Genomic DNA, 24198 nt, shown 5'->3' on the forward strand with positions numbered 1-24198 from the left:
TTTATTAATAATGGACATATTAACACAGTAAATTAGGACTTTACAAGGGGGAAACAGAAATCTAATTGTTTTATGGAAGACTGGTGGTGGCTGTATTTGGAAGCTGGAACTGAGACATGGGACAAGCCAAATTAATGCAAATGTACAGTTGGGTACTAATTGTGTCAGAAGATATTGCATTCTGTTTGTTTTGTTTTATGCTAAGTGAACCAAAATAAAAGGGAGGGATAGGGTAATTGTACATTGTTTTTGTTACTTGTCAGGAAGGAAGGGATTTCTGTATTACCTATAAGTTATAAAACAAGCGTCTGCACTTCTTGGAAAGGAAGCATACTGTGTATTTCTTGTGAAGAAAACAAAAAAGATGAATTAACCTCAGGCATTCTACCTCAGCTTGCTCTCTGTCTATGCAAGATCGATATTGGCATGAGTTGAAGGCCACATTCACACCATACATTTACAGCAGTATCATACCACTTTAAACAGTCATGGCTTTCACCAAAGAATCCTGGAAAGTATAGTTTGAAAAGGGTGCTGAGAGTTTTAGGAGCCCCCTATTTCCCTCACAGAACTACAGTTCCCAGAGTAGTTTAATAGTTGATTCTTCCTAGGGTTCCTCTGGGAATTGTTGCTCTGTGAGGGGAATAGGGGCCTCCTAGCAACTCTCGGCTAACAACCTACAGTTCTCAGGATTCTTTGGAGGAAGTCATGAGTATTAAAAGTGGTATGATACTGCTTTAAATATATAGTGCAGACTGGGCCTTTTCCATTTCCCCTGTTGTTTCTTCCAGGACACTTTCAGAATAATATTGGTGATCATTTGAGTTGTACAGTTGTTGCTTGCAACTTCGTTTAATTGTGTTGCTGGTGTAGATGGTATGGCAGCTCATCCCTTAACCACAGCAAATAAAACAGCTTATTAAACTGTGTGTCCTTCCATTCTCTGGCATAAATTTCCCCAGCTCTCTCCATCTGTGATTAGAGGTTATGTTGGTGCTGTGAATGGCTAATGCTGACCTGGGTTTTCTGACAGGATTTAAAATTTGAAAGAACAGGAGGGAGAGGTGGGAAGCCATTTCATAGGATCTGCTGAGAAACTGGCTTCAGGTGGCTCCGCCTCTCCCTCGACTGTTATCAAGCAGCAGCCATTCCATCAGGCTGCAGTTGAGGGAGCAGTGAGAAGCACGGCCGGTCCATCGACTCTGTGAGACCAACTCCAGTTGGCTTCCACTCTCCCTGAAGTTAAGGTGTGCATTTTAAAAGAACTGATGTTTAGGATTGCTTGTTTTCCTCTTCTTGCCTTACCCCTTTTACATTGTCTTTTAACGTGTAAGTCTCAGGGCAGTGTAGATGGGACAAAATCTCTTCCCACATCTGTGGTGCACAGTGATCTTCTCTAGCAGGCAGCTAGTTCCAATTCAGTCAGAAAAATAGCACTATGCAGGGATTTTTCTTTCTAACTAGTTGGTGTTAGAGTCTGACTGGATGAATTGTATGTGTGCTTCTGCTTTTTACTTTTTTGCATTATGGTCTCTGCTTTGATGCTGTTGTGCTTGGATTTTATTTGTTTAAAGTTTTAATAGTATGTACGTTGCCTTGAATACCTAAAATTGGGAAGGCAATTTCTTAAGGTTTTTTAATTCACATTGTGTTAATATCTAGTATTCGCCATTTTAAAACTTTCATACTTTTAAGACTAGTGCCTGGTAAAAACAATAAAGTACAGCTTTATTTACAAAAGGCAACACACCCGTTTTTCATGGCAATATTCATTTGTCAATTAACAAGCAAACATGTGTACTCTACAAATATTACATCTATGTTGAATCTTATCAGTCTTGCAAAACCAAACATAATTATATATGAAATTCTTAAGAAAAAAACATACATCCCATTTTAACTGGTATTCAGTTCTGTTTCTTTATTTATATATTACCATTTTGTCCAGGACTGATGTAAGTTTGGAAATGGAAATGGACTGCCTTCAAGTCGATCCCGACTTATGGCTACCCTATGCATAGGGTTTTCATGGTAAGCAGTATTCAAAGGGGGGTTACCATTACCTCCCTCTGAGGTTAGTCCTCTCCAGCTGGTTAGGGTCTGCTCAGCTTGCCACAGCTGCACAAGCCAGCCCCTTCCTTGGCCGCAACTGCCAGCTGGGGGGGCAACTGGGCTCCTTGGGACTATGCAGCTTGCCCACGGCTGCACAGGTGGCAGGGCACATAACCCCTGAACCACTCACTGTGGGGGTGATCTTTAGCTGGCCCTTGACACCCAGGAGACACGAGCGGGGATTTGAACTCACGGACTCTGGCCTTCCAGCCAGGCTCTCCTCCCCACTGTGCTGTACCAGCCTGCAATTAACATCTCATTTGTGCTTCTAGAGTATTGGCACAGTGTCAGGTCTCTGAGTCTTGTCAATGTACTCCAGAACTGTATTTGATGATTCATTTTGGTATACTGCCATCTCTAATTAAAGCTGGAGTGGAAAATTAGTCCATCTTCATATGACAGAAATGTATCATTCTTTTTCCTTTCCAGATCCAGATGTTTGATCACATTTGAACCCTGTGCTTCCTCCAGGGAGCTCAGAGTGACTTACAAAGCTGCTTTATACTGAATCATACTGCTGGTTCATCTAGTCTAGTACTGTCACCTCAGAGTGGCAGTGGTTCTCTAGGATATTGGGCTGAGACCATCGGTCAGCCCTGCTTCTTGAGACCCTTTAACTGGAGATACCAGGAACTGAACATGGGGGCACTTACACATGCAAAGCATGTATATCATTGAAATATGCATCTTCCTTAATCTGTATGTGATAGTCCCATTTTACCCTTACATCTATCCTGTAAAGTAGGCCGGGCTGAGAGAATGACTTACCCAACATCTCATGTTTGCTGTGGCCAAGTAGCTATTTGAACTGTGGCCAAGTAGCTATTTGAGCCTATAGCTCTTACTGCTTATGGGAGTAATGACATGGTAGCTTCTTAAAGGGATTTCCTCTTAGCCAGCCTTGCTCTACAGAACATGGTACTATTTACTCAAACGAAGCTGACACCCAAGTCAGGTTTTTTATGGGTCAGCTATCTGAATTATTGACTTCTGGTAATGTGGAACATGACCTTGAAATATGGGACTCAATGAGGAACAATGAAGCTTCCTTTAACCATAAATGTAGTTGTACATTTATCAAGGAAAAAGAACTATTCAGCTTCCTGTGTAGGCTTTTTGATTGTTACGTAGTACAAAGCTAACGACTAGAAATGCCACTTCCAGACCAAATCTCTCCCACAAAACTGTGACTATTACACGTACCAGCAAGTTTAGGTTTGCACAATGGGTGGATTAAAGCACTCTCGTGCAACAAATGTACTTTAAAAAAAAAATCTGACTCTTTGAAGTAAGGGAAGTAACAGGAAAATGCACCAGAAAATGTGAGATAAAAGAGATAACAATTGAGGAGACGTTGTATAATCTCCACACAAACAAATTAGAATGAAGGCTCAATAAACAAGTCATCTGAAAATGACACGTGTGGATTTCATCATGTGTGAATTACGCTAGAGAAAGAGAGAAGCTTCAACTGACTTGGTGTTTCTGACGGTTAACTTTATACTACATAACAACCAGAAAATCTACATGGGTTGGGGAGCTGGCAACTCACAGGCCTCCTTGCCCTGTGCCCCGTTGCAGTAATTAGGCTTGAAAAAGTCTTCCCATTAGAGCCAATAGTAGCCTTCCCCCTCCCAAGCTGCATGAGGGGGCTGGGAGATATTTGTGGAGAGTGTAACTGGGGAGGGAATGTTAACTCTTTCCTCTGCAGCTGCATCTCCATGTAATTCACAACACCTCTGACAACTAGGTTTGAAAAAAGGTTTGAAAAAAATTAAAAAAGCTGGTGGGAGGAGAGAGCAGATCTGTGCATATTTATGTGGTGTGTGCAAATGCTGTGTGTGTTGTATGTGTACCTGCCTTGGCCCTGCTGAGCACTGGTATGCAGTCTTCAGAAGGTTGGCCATGAGGAAATACTTTAGACTGAAAAAAGTCCCTCACCCCTTGATCACTTGGTGGCAATGCTCAGTGACTTGCAATGAATTTATAAACTATTGTGGTTTGAGGTGATCTGGCGATATGCAAGTTCTCTCCGTTGTGCTGTGGCATGGAATAGCTAAGTTGGACACACCACTATTTGATACTATAGTATTCGAATGGTGAGAAGTGCATATGTAAATCAGGTCTCTCCGCTCCTCTTTTTTTCTCTTCATGTGTATTTATTTATTTATTAAATTTATATCCCTCCCTTCCTCACAAAGGGAGTCCAAGGCAGCAACGAATAAGCGATATAATACTAAAAACATCTTTTTAAAAAAGTCTTAAAACAAAACATCTTTGAAACAGTGAATTGGCACAACATGGCTTCTATGCCACTGTGCCATTTTACCGAAACTCAGACAGAAAGGAGAAACATGTTTCTGGAAGGCTGAACTGAAATAGAATACAATCTATTTCTGGTCACTCAGGGCAACAGTGGTGGTTTTGCCCATGCCTGAGCCTGTACAGATGATCAAACTACTCTAGAGGTCTCTCATCCCAGGATAGATTGGTCATCTGTCATCCTGCCAAAGCATAATCCAGAAGAATCCATGTTTTACCTTGCATCAGATGTGGATGTGTCAGCAACAGATGTTTGCAACTATCTACACCCTGTACATCATGAGTGACTAACTTGTGGTCCTTCAGAAATTGTTAGACTACAGCTTCCCTCATCCCTGACCACTGGCTCCAGTGGTTTATGTGCACCTCTGGACCCCATGACTCCGCCATCTCCCCCCCTTCCTTTGGAAAAGTGGCACTGCCCTGCAACACTTTCTGCCTGTGAACTGCTGTAACTATAAAGTAATGTGACATAAAAGAATGTGTTGTGGAAACCTTTATATTTATGTACTAGATGTACCTTTGTTTTTTTGCCCTCAATGATCCACCCACCTTTGAGTTGGGGGGATTTTGCTCCATTGATTCTTGTGCGCCATGCTTATACACTTTTGTACAATGTAGTTTTGAAAATCAACAAAAAAGCATCTGTTAAAAATAAATAAATCCCTGATCATTGGCCATGCTGGTTGAGGTTGATGGGAGTTGTAGTTCTGGAGGGCCACGTTTAGCTACTTACATACCTCCATCAATATGCAAACTGGAAATGGCTGAGTGTTGAACCACAAGATAGTGAAGAGAATTGTTGTCATATCTGCTTCCGCAGGAGTTGGTTAAACTTCTCCACAAAGCCCTGGAGGCAGCCCAGCAGGAGAAGCGAGAGTCCTGCAGGTACCTGGCTACGGCAAAAGAGGAAGACAGACTGGAATTGGTGCGGCACAAAGTGAGGCAGATTGCTGAGCTGAACAAACAGGTTGAAGTGCTGGAGATGGAGAGAAAAGAGCTGGAGCAGGGCGTCGCTTTGAAGGAGGAGCACATCAGAGAGCTGAAGGTCCATGTGCAGGTCTTGATGGACAAAAACCAAGCAAAGCAACAAGTCATCCTGAAGCTGACGGAGCAACTTGCCAGAGACATGCCCGATTCTGTTGGGGAGGCAGATGCCATTGCCACGGAGACCTTGTATAAGCAGCAGGAAGAGATTGAGCATTTGAAGGTACTCTGAGGCAAAGCCACACAGCTAGGCTCTGATAGTGCAGTGGCAGGGCTGGCCCTACTGTTAGGCAGAGTGAGGCGACTGCCTCCGGTGGAAAACAGGAGGAGGGAGTAGCAAATACCCCCAGCTGTTCCTGTTGAGCACTACAGCCATTCTGCTCTGCTGCCACATGACCTGTCCTGGGACCCCTAATCTGGCCTGTTGCCTCAGGTGCAGTGGAATATACGATCCCATAACTGTCAGTCTATATTCAGTAATACAATAAGCTGTAGTTTTGGCATACTTTCACTGTCATCTCTGATCAATTATTGTTTTTGAAGTGCAACAACACTGGACAACTGGACACACACACACACACACAGAGGATTACAGTGCCATCCCTGTTTCATGGATGCAAATATGTATATAGTAAAAAATAAACTACCAGTCTAGTCAAGTTTTGTGTATGGAAAGGTGGGGGGCATCATCGCATCCTTTACCTGGGGTAGTAAAATGCTTTGGGCTGTGCCGTGGGATATAGTAGAAGGTGACAATTCTGATCTCACACCTTCTACAGTTGCACCTTGGTGATGTATTATCCCACAGTTCCATGTTTTGGTTTACTATTTTTTTGCAAGAGTGTATCGTGTGTATCATGATACCATAGGAGCGCCTTAAAAAATAGCGCAGAATATGAGATTGAGCAGAGGATTCCATTCCTAAAACAACAATAGCACTGGCTTGGAGCCAGACTTAAGTTAGTTGAACATGGTTCCAACAGAAATCAAAGCAACAGGTTATTCATGATCCATTGTTTTCAGTGGGAACCAAGCTCTACTCACTTAATCTGCATCCCGTCAACTTCATTAAAAAGAAAAAAAGCAAGCTTCATATGTCTTGGGTAGAGTAGGTAAAGCCACAGCTGCAAAGGAGAGTGCAGTCCTGATTATTCCTTTGAAGCTGCATCACCAGATACCATATGATGTCAGGTGACTGACAAGTGGGTGGCCCCATACACCTGTTGAAACTGACTGCGGAGAATGGGCCAGTTCTGGAGCTGGCCCACTGGTTGGATCCAGTTCTTCACCCCTGCTTCAAAGTGTGTGGACAATGCCTGCCGAAAGCTTGTAAGCCAGAGGTGTGACTTAGTAAGATTGTGCAGATGTATTCAAGTTTGCATAGTTTATACAGATTGCACAATTACGTTTTTCTTAGTGCAGAATTTGGATTGCCTTGGGGTTTTTTTAAGTTAAGATGGACTACAACTAGTCCTGGCCTGAGGTGAAATGCTGTGGGGGAAGTCCATGCGGCACTCATTACATTTGCATAAAAGGATATAGTAGGGCCCTGCTTTCCAGTGGCCCGCTTCCAGTGGCGTTCCGCTGATATGGCAGCTTTCAATTAGAGTAAGGCCCACTCATACAGCGCTTGTTCTGCTTTTATGGTGTTTTTTGGGCGTTGGGTGCCATTCTATTGAATGAGTTCTGCTTTTTGGCAGGTTTCGCTCTTAGGCGGGGGTCTGGAACATAACCCGCTGTATGAGCGGGGCCCTACTGTACTGTAGTCCTGACACCTCCTTCCATCTTCCTCTTCTCCTCCCCCCCACAATCACTCCTGAAGTTGGAAGCTCTACCTGCAGTTTCATCTTCTCCAGATAGGAGCGAAAGAAACGCTTGTCCATTCTTCCTGAGCTGAAGAGCTACCTTATAGCTTTACAAACAAGTCCACAAAATCTACTAGCTCCCCTCCCAAAAAATTTACTAGCGCACCAGCATATACTGGCTAGGGATGGGGTCCATTGGCCAGTGCTGGTTCAAAAGCATTCTGTTAACATAACAGGCTAGCATCCATTCCAGTTCATTCTGTATCCGCTAGCCACTACTTTTACTGATCCGTGTGTTTTTTGGCTCAGAAAAAAAATCGATACTGATATTTTAAAAAGAAATGTTGATGTTTTGAAGGAAATACCAATGTTTCCTTTTAAAATATTAATATTTTAAAGGAAATATTGATAAACTATAATTCTACAATCAATGTTTTAGAGTTTTTTTTTTATTAAGTCTATTTTCAGTAATAGCTACAGAAATTCGCTGCATTAAAATCTGATCCTCAGCTATTGAGAATAAGCTTATTAATGGAAAATTCAGTACCAAATCCAAACTGGGCGGAATTCTAATACATCCCAAATATTGACAATAATAGCTATGTCTGTTTTAAAAGTGCAGAGATCCCAACATATGTAAAGCTTCCCGTCCTTGTTGCCTAGGGCCCAATTTTAGGGCTAGTTTTCACTCAAGTGGTAAAGCAATGTCTGATGCTGGGCTGAAACCAAGATTAGATTACCAATGGAGGCTTGTGTGACTTAATGCTCTTCCATTTAAAAAGTTCCTTCTGCATAGAAAATGAATGTCAGAAGAAAGAGTTCTAGCCTACCTTTCCCACTGATGAAACTAGTTGACTGTATTACTCCACCGCCCTCATGGAGTTAACCCCTCAAGTCTGAAGTGTTACAATTTGGAGACGTAATTGTGCCACCTCATGACACTTTGTTTTCCCCTCAGAGACAACTAGGCTTTGTCACTAACAGTTGGGCTAGTAGCTTTGTATGAGCCTGGAACAGTACCCGTGCAGGCTCAGAAAGAGTTCTGCTTCCATCTTTATCAGTCCTCTTGCTTCAGTAAGCCAAAACTAAGCAAAGAGCTCCTCCCAGCTAGATTCTGAAAAAGCATCCATATTCCCTTTGAGTCTTCCACTGTACAGAGGAGTTCCTATCCCTGATCTCCATTAGCATCCCACTGAGACAGCCTTCACCAACCTGATGCCCTCTGGATTTTTGGACTACAATTCCCATTGGCCCCTGTCAGCATGATCAATAGTCAGGGATGGTGGGAGTTGTATTTATTTATTCATTAAATTTCTATCCCTCCCTTCATCCGAAGCTGCTCAGTCCAAAACATCTGGAGGGCACCAGGTTGGGGAAGACTGCATTAAGAAGTCATTGTCCAGGTTACCTGTCTGACTATAATGAACAAGGACTTGTTGCTTATTGTCACCAATGTCCTTGGCCTGTTTGAGTAGCCATGGAAATATTTCTTTACTACTACTACTATTACTACTATTACTACTACTACTACTACTAAATTTTTAAACCTGCCTCTTTCTTTTTGTTTTAGGACACTGTTTGTCTATCTTACAAATGTCAGTTGTGCTGACAGGTTGATTTTAAATATTTTCTCTTGTCTTTTTGCCAGGATGACCTAGAAGCATACAAGACTCAGAACCAATTTCTGAACTCTGAAATCCACCAGGTTACTAAAATCTGGAGCACAGTGGCCCAGCGAGAGAAGACCCTCCTGATGAAAGTAAGAAGCAAAGCTCTCGAGGGGTCCAGCATTTGTGTTTTAGATTTTGCTCTTTCTGTTTGCTGTTCTCTCCTACTACTGTTTTACTGCTTTCACTGCCGCCCTTCCAGGTGTGTGTGGAAAGAAAGGTCCGTATGTTGCAGAGATCACCAGGATACAGTGCATCTTCCTGCAATTTACACATAGAACATATTACACCATTCTGTAGGATCGCTGTGGGGGAAAGCATAGAAGAAATTAACAGCTTCTAGTTCCCTGTGTGTTTGCCTGTGATCCCCTCCATCTTTCTAGGGGTCTCCAGAGGAACAAGTTTTCTACTGTCCTGGATTATATGTGGCTGCTTTTGATGTGATGAGTATGATGTGAAGCCAAGCTCATATTGTGACTGCCACGCTCTTGCTTATTATATTACAGTGTGCCCGTCTGCAAGCCCACAACTGCCAGATTGAAAGCAAGTATCTGATGATTCTGCGGAAATTGCAAGGACTACCAGACTTGGCCAGTGAGCATGTGGAAATGCTGAAGGGTCTCATACAGGAGGCACTTCAGTGGGATGTGAAGGAGGAAGCTGTGATCCCTATACAGCTGAGCCCAATCAAGTAATGGCAAGCGTGTGTGTGTGTGTGTAGATATGTATGTATATATGTGTGTGCCCCACATCTAATATGTGTATGCGTACACATGCATATTGGATGCGGGACTGTTTTATTTTCACAAGCCTCACTGTTTCTAGAACACAATACTAATCTAGTTTGATCTTTGCCTGATCCATCAAGACAATCCTTATATTCTTACTGTCTGTGAGCTTTAATACATTATTACTAAAGTTTTAGTTGATAGTCCTGTTTTTAATCCACAAAGGCAGCATGTTCACCTGTGAGGCACATTTGCGTATCTTTTTTAGGCTACTTTTGTTCTGACGTGTTACTGTAATGGGGAAAGGGGGAAAATATTAGCTAGTTTTCCTTCTAACTCTCAGTGGCAGCAGGTTTTTTTTTACTTGCTTCAATATGTCAAAAGGGCACCTACATTTGAAGTTTTGGGCAAGATGCATTTTTTTAAAAAATAATTGGTTAGTAGACTGGTTACTAACTTTTTTTCATCAGTCGACAGCCCTAGTAACTTGATGTTTTTCCATATTCTGCTGTTTTCACTGTTCAGCCAATATGACGACTATGGGTTTGTGACAGTTCCTGAGTGTGATGCTGCAGACTGGAAGCTTCTGGCAAAAATTCAGGCCCTGGAGATCAAATCCAGTAATCTCCTGAACCATGAGGGCATGGAGAGGCCTCTCTTTGACCGGTGGAATAATCTTGGAGAACTGACTCCCTCGTCAGAGCTAAAGAGCTTACTGCGCTGTGGTGTCCCAGCAGAGCACCGCCAAAGAGTGTGGAGATGGATTGTGAGCCGCCGGGTACAGCACATCCACTCTCCTGGCCATTATCAAAACTTGCTCAAGAAGTGCGAAGTTGCTGAGCACCCAGCTTCCCGACAGATTGAATTGGATCTGCCCCGCACACTCACTAACAATAGGCACTTTATGTCACCTGCCTCCCCGCTTCTTCCCAAACTTCGAAGGGTTTTGCTTGCATTCTCTTGGCAAAATCCCACCATTGGTTATTGCCAGGGATTGAACAGGTGGGGGACTCTAGCTCATTGCTTACTTTTTTATAACTGTCCTATGTTTGCAACAAATACTGAGGTCAAATAGATCCCAGTTTAAGCATAATGTGAAAAACTACAATAATGAGATGTATTTGACAATGACCCCAATATGAAATTGTGTGTTCTGATGCACACAGCCAGAGACTTTCTTGTAGTGTCCACTGCACTTGTGCTACTGAAAAGATAAGTAGCTTTTACATGGGGGTTGCCAATGTTTTAAGGCTACTGGGATTTTTGAGACAGTGCCATGGCTGCCTGTCACAAAATGGGTGCCATAGGGTGTGTACATAACACAAAATGGCTGTCTCATCTTGAAAGTGCAAGAAACAGGCAAGACCACAAAATGATGTGGACGTGCCCCTCCCCCACATCAGCCACCCCATCAGTAGGGGTGGAAAAGGCATCTACATCAGCTATCACAGAGATACGCTATTTATACCTCTGCTTTGTTCAGAACAGGTGGGTGTCCAATCCTTGCATCCATTGAAATGTGGCCATGTTTAAGGGGGGTGTTGTTCAGTGTAGGAAAAACTGAGCCATGCAAACAGAAACTGAGCAGGAAGCGCAAACAGTCTCTCATGCAAGTCTCTTGTCTGTTGTAGATTTTTGAGGGAATATTTACTGAAACCTTTTGTGGGCACCATAGGAGGTCCTGGGGGGGGCAAGCTGTGTTGGTGTGTGCGTATAGAGATCATACAAAGAAGAAATTCTAGGGACGCATAGATCAGTAAATAAGCCAGGCCAGGCAAGTTTCTTGTAAGAGTCTTTACTGACAAAATAGTAAAGCACAGTTCTCTCACTCCAAAACTACTTTCCCCCACACCAGAGCTTCTGCAAGTTCCTTCTTATCTACTTGCCCCCCAGCTGCTGACCTTGACAAACCTGGCGCTCTGTTCTGCTCTGCTTAACCCGTTTATTGCAGGTTTCCTTCTCTCACTAAAAATCCCTGTCTGTGAGTCTCATAGCATGCTTTACTGAACAACAGCCCCCACCTGAGACTCACAGATTACAAAACTACACGTTCATTGTTACATTCATATTCAATACTATTTTTCATTTCAATACACATCAAGTACATGTTTCCTTACAGTATCTATTTACATTTCCATTTCAGTTTTTGTTTCTTTATTCATACAAGTTTTACAGAGTTTTGTTCACTTTTATTTGATACCACTCATTTATATTTCATTCTTATCACGCACGTTAAGCATCTGTACTAGCGATTGATACTTATCTTCACTGAGTGGTTTCGTCAGTATGTCTGCCAACATATGCCTTGTGTCACAGTATTGTAGCCTAATGACTCCCTGTTGTATACAATCGCGAACGTGGAAATATCGCACGCTGATATGCTTTGTTCTTTTTGTGTTAGCTTCCGATGTTGCCAATGAGATACAAGTCTGGTTGTCCTCGAATACTGTTATGGGAAATATAGTATTCACATGCACTTCTTGAGCAAGTTGTGTAAACCATTGGATTTCATTACAAGCTGCAGACAGACCCACATATTCAGCCTCAGCACTGGATGTTGCTACAATATTTTGCTTTCTGCTGCACCAATCCAGTGCTGAGCCATGCAATCTAATTATAATGCCTGTTGTAGATTTTCTACTGGCTAGGTCTCCAGCATGATCTGCATCTACATAACAGTCTATGCCTCCTTGTTTCTGTGCTGACAGCATTAATCCCTTTGTTCTTGTGCCTTTCAGGTATCTTAGCACACTTTTGACCCCAAGCCAATCATGTTCTGATGGTTTTTCAACTTTTCTACATAAAATGCCCACGGCATTACATATATCTGGTCTAGATACCTTCACAAGGAATTGCAGTTTCCCTATAACATGTCTGTATAAATCTGGCTTTTCATATGCTTTGTTGCATTCTTCTTGCTGGAATGAAACTGTCATTGGTGTACTCACAGGATTGCATTCACTCATGCCGCAAGTCTCTAGCAAGTCTCTATCTTCCCTGTCTGCAATAGGGCAAAACCACCATCAGTATTGTGTATTATTTCCGTTCCTAGATATTGTGCAACTGGCCCTAGGCGCTTTGTGTCCACTTGCTGTTGTAAGCTATCAAAGAACTGTCTTTCTTCTGCTTCTCCCGGGCAAAAAAACAGAATGTCATCAACATAAATAGCACAATACGTTTTCTTGCCATTTATGTTCTTCACATACACACACGTATCAGCAACACATCTGGAAAAACCCATATCTTTTAACACTTCATCCAATCGCGTGTTCCAGCACCTCGCACTTTGACGCAAGCCATACAATGATTTATGTAATTTACAAACTAAGCCTGGTGTTTCGGTGAACCCTGCTGGCTGTTCCATGTAAATGTCTTCTGTTAACACTCCATGGAGAAAGGCAGTGCTGATATCATAGTGGAACACCTGCATTTGACTTATAGCCGCAATCTTTAGCAACAGCCTGATTGATTCGAATTTTACTACAGGCGCAAACACATTATCATAGTCAGTGCCATAAATCTGTGTGTAGCCCTTCGCTACTAAGCGGGCTCTATATCTTGTGACTATACCTGCACTATTCCTTTTTCTCTTAAATATCCATCTACATCCCACAGCCTTCTGGCAATGTACATAGTGACCATGTTTGGTTTTTCTTTATGGCATTTAGTTCTTCTTGCATTGCAGCCTTCCACTTTTCTTGCTCAGCATGAGGTAATTGAGCAATATCCGCCAAATTAGAGGGATCTCCTGATGTATTGATTGAGGCTGAAACGGCCTCCTGGGATGGTGGTTCTACAGCACATTTCTTCACATCAGCTTGTTTAATATCATGCACCTGTCTTATGAATGCACCATTTTTGACATTTTTGACACCAAGCTTGCTCTCTACCATAAACATTTGGTTCTGTAATTTCCCTTGCATACAGATTTCACCATCTTTTCTTACAAAACATCTATCCCCTTCAAATGTAATTTTACAACCTATTTGAGCTAGTTTTTGTACTGATAGAATGTTATATTTTAAACCAGAAACTAATAACACATCTGTCAATATAGTTCCCAAATTACTTAACTTAAGCATGCCTCTTGCAATTGCGTCCTGAGTCGATCCGTCAGCCAGATAAGTCTTCTCCTGCACTGGCTTTGATGTGTAAAATAAACTAGAGTCTGTGATCAGGCAATTAGACGCTCCGCTGTCTAACAGCCATTTAGAGTTGATTAGTTTATTGTCCTCCTTAGTAATAAAGTTCACGCTTGTTCTCTGACGTCCAAAGTCCCTGTTATTTCTCTTCTTACTTAAACAATGTCTCTGTATATGTCCTCGGGACCCACAAAAATAACATATTTTATTCTCTTGCCTGTTTCTTTGATATTGATGTTGTTGTACAGTCTCAGTCTCTTTTAATTCAATCTTCTTACTCTCTTGTCTCCTATTCCATTCTTGTTGAAGTTTTTGTTCTACAAAGTCCAGACTTAAATTTCCGTCAGGTAAAGTTTCTAAGCTCGAGACCAGTACATCCCATTTTCGATCAAATGAAGATAACAGTATATAGACCATCTGAATGTCACTATGATGCACTCCTCTTTTTTGAAGTTCAGCAAACAATCTACGAAATTCAGCCAGATGCTCTGTCATAGTCACTTCATCTGTAAAACGCATCTGATAAAGTTTCCGCGCTAAACACAGCCGGCTCCCTGCGGTTTGCTGCACATGAGCGGCCCTTAGCTTCTCCCACATTTGATTAGCTGTCGGCTCATTACTCACCAGCAACAGTTGAGAATCAGACAGCCCCAGAGTAATAAAAGCCTTCGCTTTCTCATCTTTCTTCGTCCACGCTGCTGAAGGAGCTGCCGGAGGGGGTTTTTCTACGACATCATTCAAATCTTCTTTAATCAGAACTGCTCTCATTCTCCATTTCCAGCTGGAGTAGTTTACAGCATTCAGTCTCTCCATCGGCATCCCGGATGACAGGTTTACAGCCATGTTGTCCACTCTTACTTGCCTCTTTCTTGCACTTTCTTTTCTCCCTGCAACGTCACTTGAACCCCTTACTTTGTATGGTAAGCTGGGCCCATAACCCCTGTCGGTGTGTGCGTATAGAGATCATACAAAGAAGAAATTCTAGGGACGCATAGATCAGTAAATAAGCCAGGCCAGGCAAGTTTCTTGTAAGAATCTTTACTGACAAAATAGTAAAGCACAGTTCTCTCACTCCAAAACTACTTTCCCCCACACCAGAGCTTCTGCAAGTTCCTTCTTATCTACTTGCCCGCCAGCTGCTGACCTTGACAAACCTGGCGCTCTGTTCTGCTCTGCTTAACCCGTTTATTGCAGGTTTCCTTCTCTCACTAAAAATCCCTGTCTGTGAGTCTCATAGCATGCTTTACTGAACAACAAGCTGGCACCTGTGGGCACCATGTTGGTGTCCCTTATTTTACAGTTACACCGATAAATGGGCTGCCTATTTACCACACATGATGTAAGTTTTGAAAGAAACCTCCTGCCTCTTCACCATTTTCCTCATTTGGAAACTTTCCAGCTTGAAGGACCACAGTTGTAAGAACTGTTTCTGTTGGTGCCTGCATTATTTGACAGTAATATCTTCTCATTCATCCCAGATTGGCAGCCATTGCCCTGTTAGTTCTAGAGGAGGAAGAAAATGCTTTTTGGTGCCTGGTTCATATCACTGAGAACCTGATGCCTCCAGATTACTACAGCAACACACTAATAGGCTCACAAGTAAGTCTGGGACTCCTCACTATGCCAAACAATATAATAGGACAGTTGTAGGTTAATTTCTTTAAGAGTTACATATTATTATGATGGATATGGTCCTCCTAGAAGGAAAAACTCCAAAGCATTTTACATAGGTCTTTGCAAAAGACAGCTTTATACCATTCCTTGATTGCGGCTAATCTAGCCAGTTGATTATTTAACAACATTATGGAACTTCACACCTATTTCTTATGATGTTTTTATGATTTCTGTTTTTATGATGTTTTAAAGTGTTTTTAGTGCTTTTGCTTGCCGCCCTGGGCTCCTGCTGGGAAGAAGGGCAGGATATAAATCAAACAATAAATAAATACTTCAGTGGCTTACATAACGTCAAGAACTGAATTGTCCTTAAAACTGATTAAGGCTGCAATCTAATACACACTTACCTGGGAGTAAGTCCCACTTGAACCCAATGGAGTTTATTTCTGAGTAGACATGTATTGGATTGCAGCCTAATTCATTCTTGCAGCCAAACTAGTCTGGCATAACATTATATGTGACCCAGGCCACTGTAGCTAATACCAGTGTAATCATCACTACCATGGGACCCTTTTAATGCTTTACCCCAACTTTGTAAAGGATAAATTTGAAGGGGCACAAAAAACCTTCTGGTATTAAAGTGGAGACCTATGGGATCAGTCAGTTTTTAAAAAAGAAATATATATTTTAAATGCACTTTTTAAACAATGGACAAATTTGGTTGGTTGGGGGCTTAGAGGGCCACAAAAAAACCCCAGTTGTCTGCACTGTATCAGAGTGGGGGACCTACAGAAGCAGGTTTTGTGTGCATTCTCTTGGTTTCGTTTCCATTTCAGAAAAATGCTTCAATCATAGTGTGTGTGTATTTAAATGAGAGTGTTGAGCATGTACTTAATTCCCTTTGAAGTCAGTGGGAATGAAAAATGATTAAATTGGATTGGATTGTATCTTTGTGTATTTTTGGTGGTACATCTTGAAACATTGTTAAACACAAAGAAAAAACATATTTTAAAAGAACATTTAGTGCAAAGGTTGATTTTGTTAGATAGGCCAGGTGATTATGAATACATTTATCCCTGTGATTTGGAAGACACTGAGAATTACTGATAAATAGCCTTTTAAATATTGTTATTCATAATTGTTGATGTTTTTGCTGATTCCAGGTGGATCAAAGAGTCTTCAAAGACTTCTTGTTGGAGAAGCTGCCAAGGCTGACAGCTCATCTGGAGCAGCATCGAATTGACTTGGGCCTCGTGACCTTCAATTGGTTCCTGGTCATATTTGTAGATAGTCTTGTTAGTGACATCCTCTTCAGGGTTTGGGATGCCTTTCTGTATGAAGGGACAAAGGTAGGAGTATCCCTCCCATCTATCCTACATTCTCATTGATATATTGATCTCCAGACAGGTGTGTTAGCAGACAGGCATTTAGGCCAGTCTTACAGTGCATTTATTGAACCTGTACCTTCCTACCTCAATGAAGTCACCTTTTATACGCTATGTGGGTTTACTTTTAAGGTATTCCTCCTGTGACATATGACCCTCAGCCACATTTTTCTTTGCCCCCAGGTGATATTCCGTTATGCCTTGGCAATTTTTAAATACAATGAAGAAGCGATACTGAGGATCCAGGATAGCCTGGAAATTTACCAGTACTTTCGTTGTTTTACCAAAACCATCTGTGATGGCAGGTAAGGATGATAATGGAAAGCATTTAGGATGGGGATTGTGGTAGCCAGACCCCTGTCAGAAATTGCCTTGGAAAAGGCCAGTTATGATTCAGGGAACTTGAAAAATTCAAAAACTGGGATCCAGGCAAGTGGGCATAGAACAGGAATAAGCCACAGATTGAATGCTATATTTATCTGAGGCAAATCAGAGCTGAGTATAGATTCACTAATAGGCAAAAAACCTATTTAGTAACATGTGCCTCTGAACATATGGTGAGTGGTGGCAACATCTACCATCTCCAAAGATGGAGAATTACATTTTTGTATGTTGGTGTTCTTCTTATTTTGCTTCTTTTCTGTGTTACTACTGTTTCTACAGAGAATCTAACCTAGAAAATTATATGTGTTGCTGTACTTCACATATTTACAGAAAGAGAAGCAAAAGAGAATGATTTACTATAGGAAACTTCACTAAAATTGCAAAATAAATCAAACTTATTTTAAGTGACTATCTGAACTATATCAACTATTTTAATATTGTTGCTTCCTCCCTGCTAAAACAAGATCAGCATAGCATATGTCTTGTTTCTGTTATTTGGGCTGATTGCAGGTGTTGCCACCACTCACCATATGCTCAGAGGCACATGTTACCAAATTCTTCCAAGCTACACAGGAAGTGGATTGGACTGTGAAAGATCAACCCAAATTGTGTTTGCATTTTTACAGATTTGTAGGGCAGTACAGTATCTTGGAGGTCAGGTCTCCTGCTGCCCTGGTGCATTCACTGTAGCTGCCCAATTTCCCTGCTTTTTAAAGTTTGATAGAAATATCTGTTGGCTATAGGTACATTCTTAAACTGCAAGGTTGTTTGCCTATTAGAGAATTTCTATGCTTTTTAATCCGGGAGGTAAGAAATGGGATCCTGTGCAAGTTTGCTGAGAATGGATTGATCATTTGCATGCTTATTGAGTTCAGTGGGATTTACTCCCCTGCAATCATGCTTAGGATAGGTGAAACTGTCCACAGAGGATGGGGAGGCGAGGGGAGGAGGGAGTTGGGAGAAGGCAGGAGGGGGAGGGGAGAAGGGCAGGCTTGATCATTTGCATGTTTATTGAGTTCAGTGGGATTTACTCCTGTGCAATCATGCTTAGGATACGTAAAACTGACCATGGGGAAGGGGGCCTGGAGTGGGCAGGGGAAGAGGAAGAAGGGAGAGGGGAGGGGAGGAAGAAGGGAGAGGAGAGGGAAAGGAGGTGAAAGGTAGGTCTGACCATTTGCATGCTTATTGAGTTCAATGGGATTTCTTCCTGTGCAATCATGGCTAGGATAGGTAAAGTTGACCATGGAGGAGGGGGAGGGGAGAGTAGAGGGAAGGAGGAAGGGGGGAAAGGGGAGCAGAAGGAGGGGATTGGAAGGGGAGGTTTGAAGGAAGGGGGAGGGAAGGGGGAAAAGGGAGGTGATGGGAGGGTGGAGGAGGAGAGTGCAGGTTTGAACATTTGCAGGTGGGCACTGGGCAGAGGGGAAGCCCCCTTTGCAAAAGGAAAACATTGTGAACAGTATCATTGTTTTTCAGCGTTTCCCCCAACTTTTTTATTCTACAGCAGGCACATGTAGCTTCCCACTCAAATTTAAACCAAAGGTGTCCCTGGCCACATTCACACCAGACCTTTATTTCACTTTAGACAGTCATGGCTTCTCCCAAAGAATCTTGGGAAATATATTTAGTGAAGGGTGCTGAGAGTTGCTAGGAAATGCCCTGTTCCCTTCAGAGACCTTCAATCAGAGTGACTGACTGTTAAACTACTGTGGCCACTGGAGCCCTGTCAGGGGAATAGGAGTCTCCTCTCAGCACCCTTCACAAACTACATTTCCCAGGATTCTCTGGGGGAAGCAATGACTGTCTAAAGTAAAATAAAGGTCTGGTGTGGGTGTGGCCCCCTGATTAGGCAAGCCAAGCAGCTGTGAGTCTGGCTTTCAGAACACTCACAGTTGGTTCTTGCTGAGCATGCCTGCCCTTATCATTGAGTTCAATGCTAAAATTCTTAAATTAATTGAAAAATCAGCCAGACATTTTTTAACTTTTAAACTGCAGAAGATGAAGGTCAGAGTATGGGGCAAGGTCAGTAATAGGATTACAGGTTCTCTGTGAACATGGGTGATTTTTAATTAATTTCAACAAATTATGAGAACTCTGACAGAAAAAAGTCTAAAAGGGGTCTGGTTTTCTTTTACACTTTGAACTCTCGATTCTCTCTGACTGTTTTGTGTATCGCCATGAAAATTTAGAGGGTTGTTAAGCAAGCGTTTCTGAGTTCAGGGCCATAAGTTTTGTAAGGTTTTGTTTTGAAATGAGCTTATGGGAAGCATCAGAATGACATGGGGGTATTTTCAATTTAACACTGCGAAATGCGAAAAGTCCATGCTGACTATAGTATACAGCCACTGTCATGGCTGTGTAATAGATTGGGAGTAAAGCAGGTCCTTTCTCTCTCTCTCTCTCTCTCTCTCTCTCTCACACACACACACTCACACACACACACACAAAGAGAGAGAGAGAGAGAGAGAGAGAGAGATGTTGAAGCCATTTCCCCCATATTGATGTATAACACTGGGAATGAGGTGTTGATCAAACGGAAATATTTACATTCCAATTGTGAATAATACACCATGGCCTGGTGTATTAGAAGAGAGCCTGAGGCAACATGAAAACTGCATAAATACTCCTTTTAAAAGATCCATTTAATAATCTTGAATATATCCAATAGATATTCAAGGCCCTCGAGCCTTGATGTTATGTTTTTATGTAGTCTGTGAGTATTTTAGGATGTTTCTGTTCTTGTTTTTATATCTGTTTTTAATATTGTAAGTTGCTTTGAGTTTCAATTTCAAAAAAAGCAACTAATAATAAATAATAATTTATTTCTTAATGCTCACCCTCTTGCAGGAAACTGATGAACATTGCCTTCAGCGACATGAACCCATTTCCCATGAAGGTGCTACAAAATCGGCGCAGCGTGTACAGATTAAAACTGGAGTCTGAGATGACAGAACTGGAGCAGATAAAAGCCCAGTATGCTAAGAAACAGGCAGAACATGCTGACAGTAATCCAAATGGAGCTGTGAGTGAAGATGAAGAAGAGATGTAACTCCTGTTTCCTTCTTTTCAGTTTGCCTTCAGACATTACCTTTTCACAACGTATGAAGGGGAAAAAACCAAAAGACAAACACTGTTTGTGCAGTGTTAACACTTCCAACCCATGAGCAATGAATGAAGATGCACTAGTGCAGTGATTCTCAAACGGTGCGCCGGGGCACACTGGTGCACCGCAAGAGGTGGCTAGGTGTGCCGCGAATATTGTGAAAGTATATTATTATTAAGTTATTTTTATTCATAGTTTAAAATATATTAATATATTTTTAATTTTGTACACCAAGTGCACGAGAAAATTTTTATATGTTTTACAGTGCGTCACGAACCAAAAAAGTTTGAGAACCACTGCACTAGTGTTTGTTGAAGCCTCTGGATTGGCTAGGCCCACTTATACTACAGGCCTGGCCTTCTGCCACTGACTAGTTAACAGCAGCATCTTATGCCTCCTGCATTTCAGGCCCCAGCATAGCTGATCTCAGGAACTGGGTTTAAGAATACACACTCCAGGTCTGGATTCAGGTATGGCTCCTGAGGCCTACCTGGATCTGGCAAATGCTTGCCACTGTGTAGTTTAGCTTGGTCCACAGAGGTGTAGTGCGACTTTGGCCTTCCTGTTTGGACTAGCACTCCATAGCTATGCACGTCTGACTCATGTCTGCCTAGCAGTTTTTGCTGGCCTCGATGCTCTTTTGCCTATTCCTGTCAGTCTTGGCAAGTTTCTTGGAGTGTAGCACGTTGCTCATGCTTTGCCATATTCTGAGTCATAAACTGAATCTGTTTGTCTCTTACATTCCATGGAAATGTCATTATATCCCTTAATTACTAATTCCTTTTAAATGCATGGTGTGTGTATCCATTTGCACACACCCCATTTTGACTGCACTGACTTTCTGTATTTATTGCTGTGTATGCTATTTCCTTCTAACTCCAAAAGGGGTTCCATACCAATTCCCAAATGTTTCAGGAGGTCCAGGATTCACAAACAACTTTTATTTAGTTTTGTTCCCAGTCAGTCATGTCATTCTTTGCCTTAAGAGCATACTGCTGGTCAAAACAATGTTCTTTCTTTACAAAGCAAGTAAAATTAAATCATGGTTGCTTTTGATGGAGGCCATTTAACATTTTTAGGCCACTGGTAGAGCTCTGGAAGCCTCAGGGAGTTGCTTTATGTGAGGGGCAGGAAACTTTGCCAGACTGAGAGCTACATTTTCTTCTAGGCAACCTTCTGGGGGGGGGCACATTCACACTATACATTTGTTCCACTATTATTCCACTTTAAACAGTCATGGTTTTCCCCAAAGAATCCTGGGAAGTGTAGTTTGTGAAGGGTGCTGAGAGTTGCTAGGAGACCCCTATTCTCCTCACACAGCTACAATTCCCTGAGTACTTTAACAGTCAGTCCTTTTCCCCAGAGAACTCTGGGAATTGCCGGCCTGTAAGGGGACTATGGCTATCCTAACAACTCTCAGTATCCTTCACAAACTACACTTCCCAGAATTCTTTGGGGGAAACCATGACTGTTTGAAATTGAATAATAGTGGAATAAATGTACAGTGTGAATGTGGTCTCTCTCTCTCCTCCATCCAGGGCAAGCAAGAAGCATTATGGGAGTTCAAGGACAGATTCCAGCCAGGCAAAAATTCTCAAGGATGGTGCAAAGCAGGGCCAGTAAGGGGCATGACTGGAGAGAGGTGTGGCCTGGGCAGAGTCTCAAGGGCCAGTCAGAGAGACCTGGAGGGCCTCATTCAGTCCCTGGGCCTGAGGTTCCCCATCCCTGCTTTATATGAAAGTAGCCCATAACGCACCAACAATGTATACTCCTGCTGACAGCAGCTATCCAGGGTCTTGGGCGGAGGCCATTCCCTGCCCTGCTTTTTAGATCTTTTTAACCATCAATACTAAGGATTGAACTTCTCTTTATGTATGCAACGCATGTGCTTTACTAGTAAGCTGTGGTCTCTGTTTCTCTCTCTTGCTGTCTCGGGTTAACCTTTATATAGACTGAACGTCCAGTGTGTTTTGAAAATGTAACTAAACTAAACTAAACTAAAGTGAGTAATATTTATCTTCGTACTGTAACATTCCTGGGCACTCTTCTTATTTGCACTGAATTTGCTAACTTTTATTACTCCTTGTACAACAGCCTCCATTTCCTCCACCTTTAATGTTGCTGCTGAAAGATGTATTTAAGCTGTTTGGTATTTCTTATCTCCACTTTCAAGTACATGCTGCTTCTTGTAAGTTCCAACGGGGGGAAATAAAACTACAGAGCAAGTAGCAATGCTGCGTGGCGAGCTGTCTACTGTTTCTTTTTTGCAGTTTTCTGCATTCCACTCTACCTTCTGTGGTTGTCTCAATATTGTCTGCAAAAAGAGCTGGTTCACACATGCATGTATACCACTTGATTGGCAGTGGAATGTGTGAACTGACTCCATTGAAAGGCATTTGTATTTGAGACTAATGAAATGTTTGCCTGTTGGATCGTGATGACTCATGCGTGCCTCCACATAAGTTTTAATCTATAAGGCTATTTGTTGGCCCTGTCCAGGACCCAATTGGCTCTGTGCAAGCAGGCAATGAGCTCTGTGCAGTCCTTCCATGTTTGCAACATGCGTTCCATGCATTCTTCTGATTGCTTATGCTGTATTGGAGTTCTCCTAGGGGCACGCCATGTGACCTGTTTTATTGTACATTCATCCTAATTTGCAAATGCAGAGGTTAGGTTATATCCAATCTTTATTAAACATTCATTCTGATTTGTTTGTGGGGGTAGTTATACAGCAATCAGCATTTGTCCTGTATTCATCTTCATTTGCTTATGAGGTATGTATACGTCTTCCCATTAACCACCCCACACTTTTCAATGCATTCCCAGTGTGATGTGGTGGTTAGAGTGTTGGACTAGGACCTGGGAGACCAGGGTTCAAATCCTGACTCAGCCATGAAACTTGCTGGGTGACCTTGGGTCAATCACAGTCTCTCAGCTTAACCTTCCTCACTAGGGTTGTCATGAGGATAAAATGGAGAGGAAGGCAGAACTTGAACTCCTTGGAGGAAAGGTAGGACAAAAATGCAATAATAAATAAACAAACATTTCCCCATCACTTTCCAAACCACAAAAATTCCAGGTGGTCCCCCCCCTCAAGTGGATTTGTTGTGCTAGGGTGACAAAGCATTTTAATCCACTTCCATTGTGCAAATCTGAAGTTCCGGTATGTGCTTGAATCCCTCCTACAACATAGTGACAGTCTGGAGATACCCCTAAAGTTTAGGACGTAAAAGTTTTTGAGCTCCTTATTGGCCAGATGTGGACTGTACTGGGGTTGGGGAGAGAGGGTGGTCTCTGAGCACATGGTCTGATAAGCTGCCTCTTAAGAGCCAAGCATCTATCTAGTCTGGAATTGTTTCCAACAGCAGCCAGCCAAATGCCTCTGGAAGCTCCTATGAAACTGCCATGATATGGATTGAAGCCATTGGACTTTCTAGCCCAGTATTTTGTACTCTTGACTGTTAGCAGCTCTCCGGGGTCTTTCTCATCACACCTACTAACTGATCCTTGTAGCTGGAGATGCCGGGGATCAAATCTGGGAGACTGGGAACTTCTGCATGTAAATCTTTAACTGCGCTATATAGCCCTTTCCCAATAAAGTGTACAGAGCTTTTAATGGGATTAGAACTTGCAAGCCCTGCTTTAAAAGACAGCGTCCAGATCTGTAAGCAGCACCTCAACAGGACTGTTCCCAGCATCTGGGTGTCAGAGGAATTTTGGTTCTGTGTAGTGATCACGGATAACAGTCACCGAAAGACCGATTCTCCATAAAGTTTGTCTAACTCAAGGATGGGGAATCTGAGCCCCCCATATGGTGCTGGACTACAATTCCCATCACCCTTTGACCAATTGTCTATGCTGGCTGGGGCTGATGAGAGTTGGAGTCCAAGAGTATCTAGAGGGCTATAAGATCCCCAGCCTTGGTCTAATCCTTTATAAAAGTCCCTTTTAA

General features: G+C 42.3%; 1 protein-coding gene across 6 annotated transcripts in view; it reads left to right on the top strand.

Moving 5' to 3' along the window:
* The window catches only part of TBC1D2 (TBC1 domain family member 2), a 40003-nt gene extending 18336 nt beyond the window's left edge, over window positions 1-21667 (top strand). For 4 of the 6 annotated variants that reach the window (XM_061636207.1, XM_061636197.1, XM_061636227.1 and 1 more), the window contains 8 exons: window positions 5258-5644; window positions 8875-8985; window positions 9400-9584; window positions 10147-10623; window positions 15242-15362; window positions 16541-16726; window positions 16946-17067; window positions 19991-21667. In XM_061636207.1, the coding sequence (XP_061492191.1) occupies window positions 5258-5644; window positions 8875-8985; window positions 9400-9584; window positions 10147-10623; window positions 15242-15362; window positions 16541-16726; window positions 16946-17067; window positions 19991-20192 (1791 nt within the window). In that variant the 3' untranslated portion in view covers window positions 20193-21667. Of the gene's footprint in view, window positions 1-1950; window positions 2032-5257; window positions 5645-8874; window positions 8986-9399; window positions 9585-10146; window positions 10624-15241; window positions 15363-16540; window positions 16727-16945; window positions 17068-19990 lie in introns of those variants that run through there. The other 2 variants (XM_061636245.1, XM_061636217.1) reach the window with 2 other exon arrangements.
* The last annotated feature ends 2531 nt before the right edge of the window (window positions 21668-24198 follow it).

The sequence above is a fragment of the Rhineura floridana genome, chromosome 1 (genome assembly GCF_030035675.1).
Source record: "Rhineura floridana isolate rRhiFlo1 chromosome 1, rRhiFlo1.hap2, whole genome shotgun sequence".
Taxonomy (NCBI): domain Eukaryota; kingdom Metazoa; phylum Chordata; class Lepidosauria; order Squamata; family Rhineuridae; genus Rhineura; species Rhineura floridana.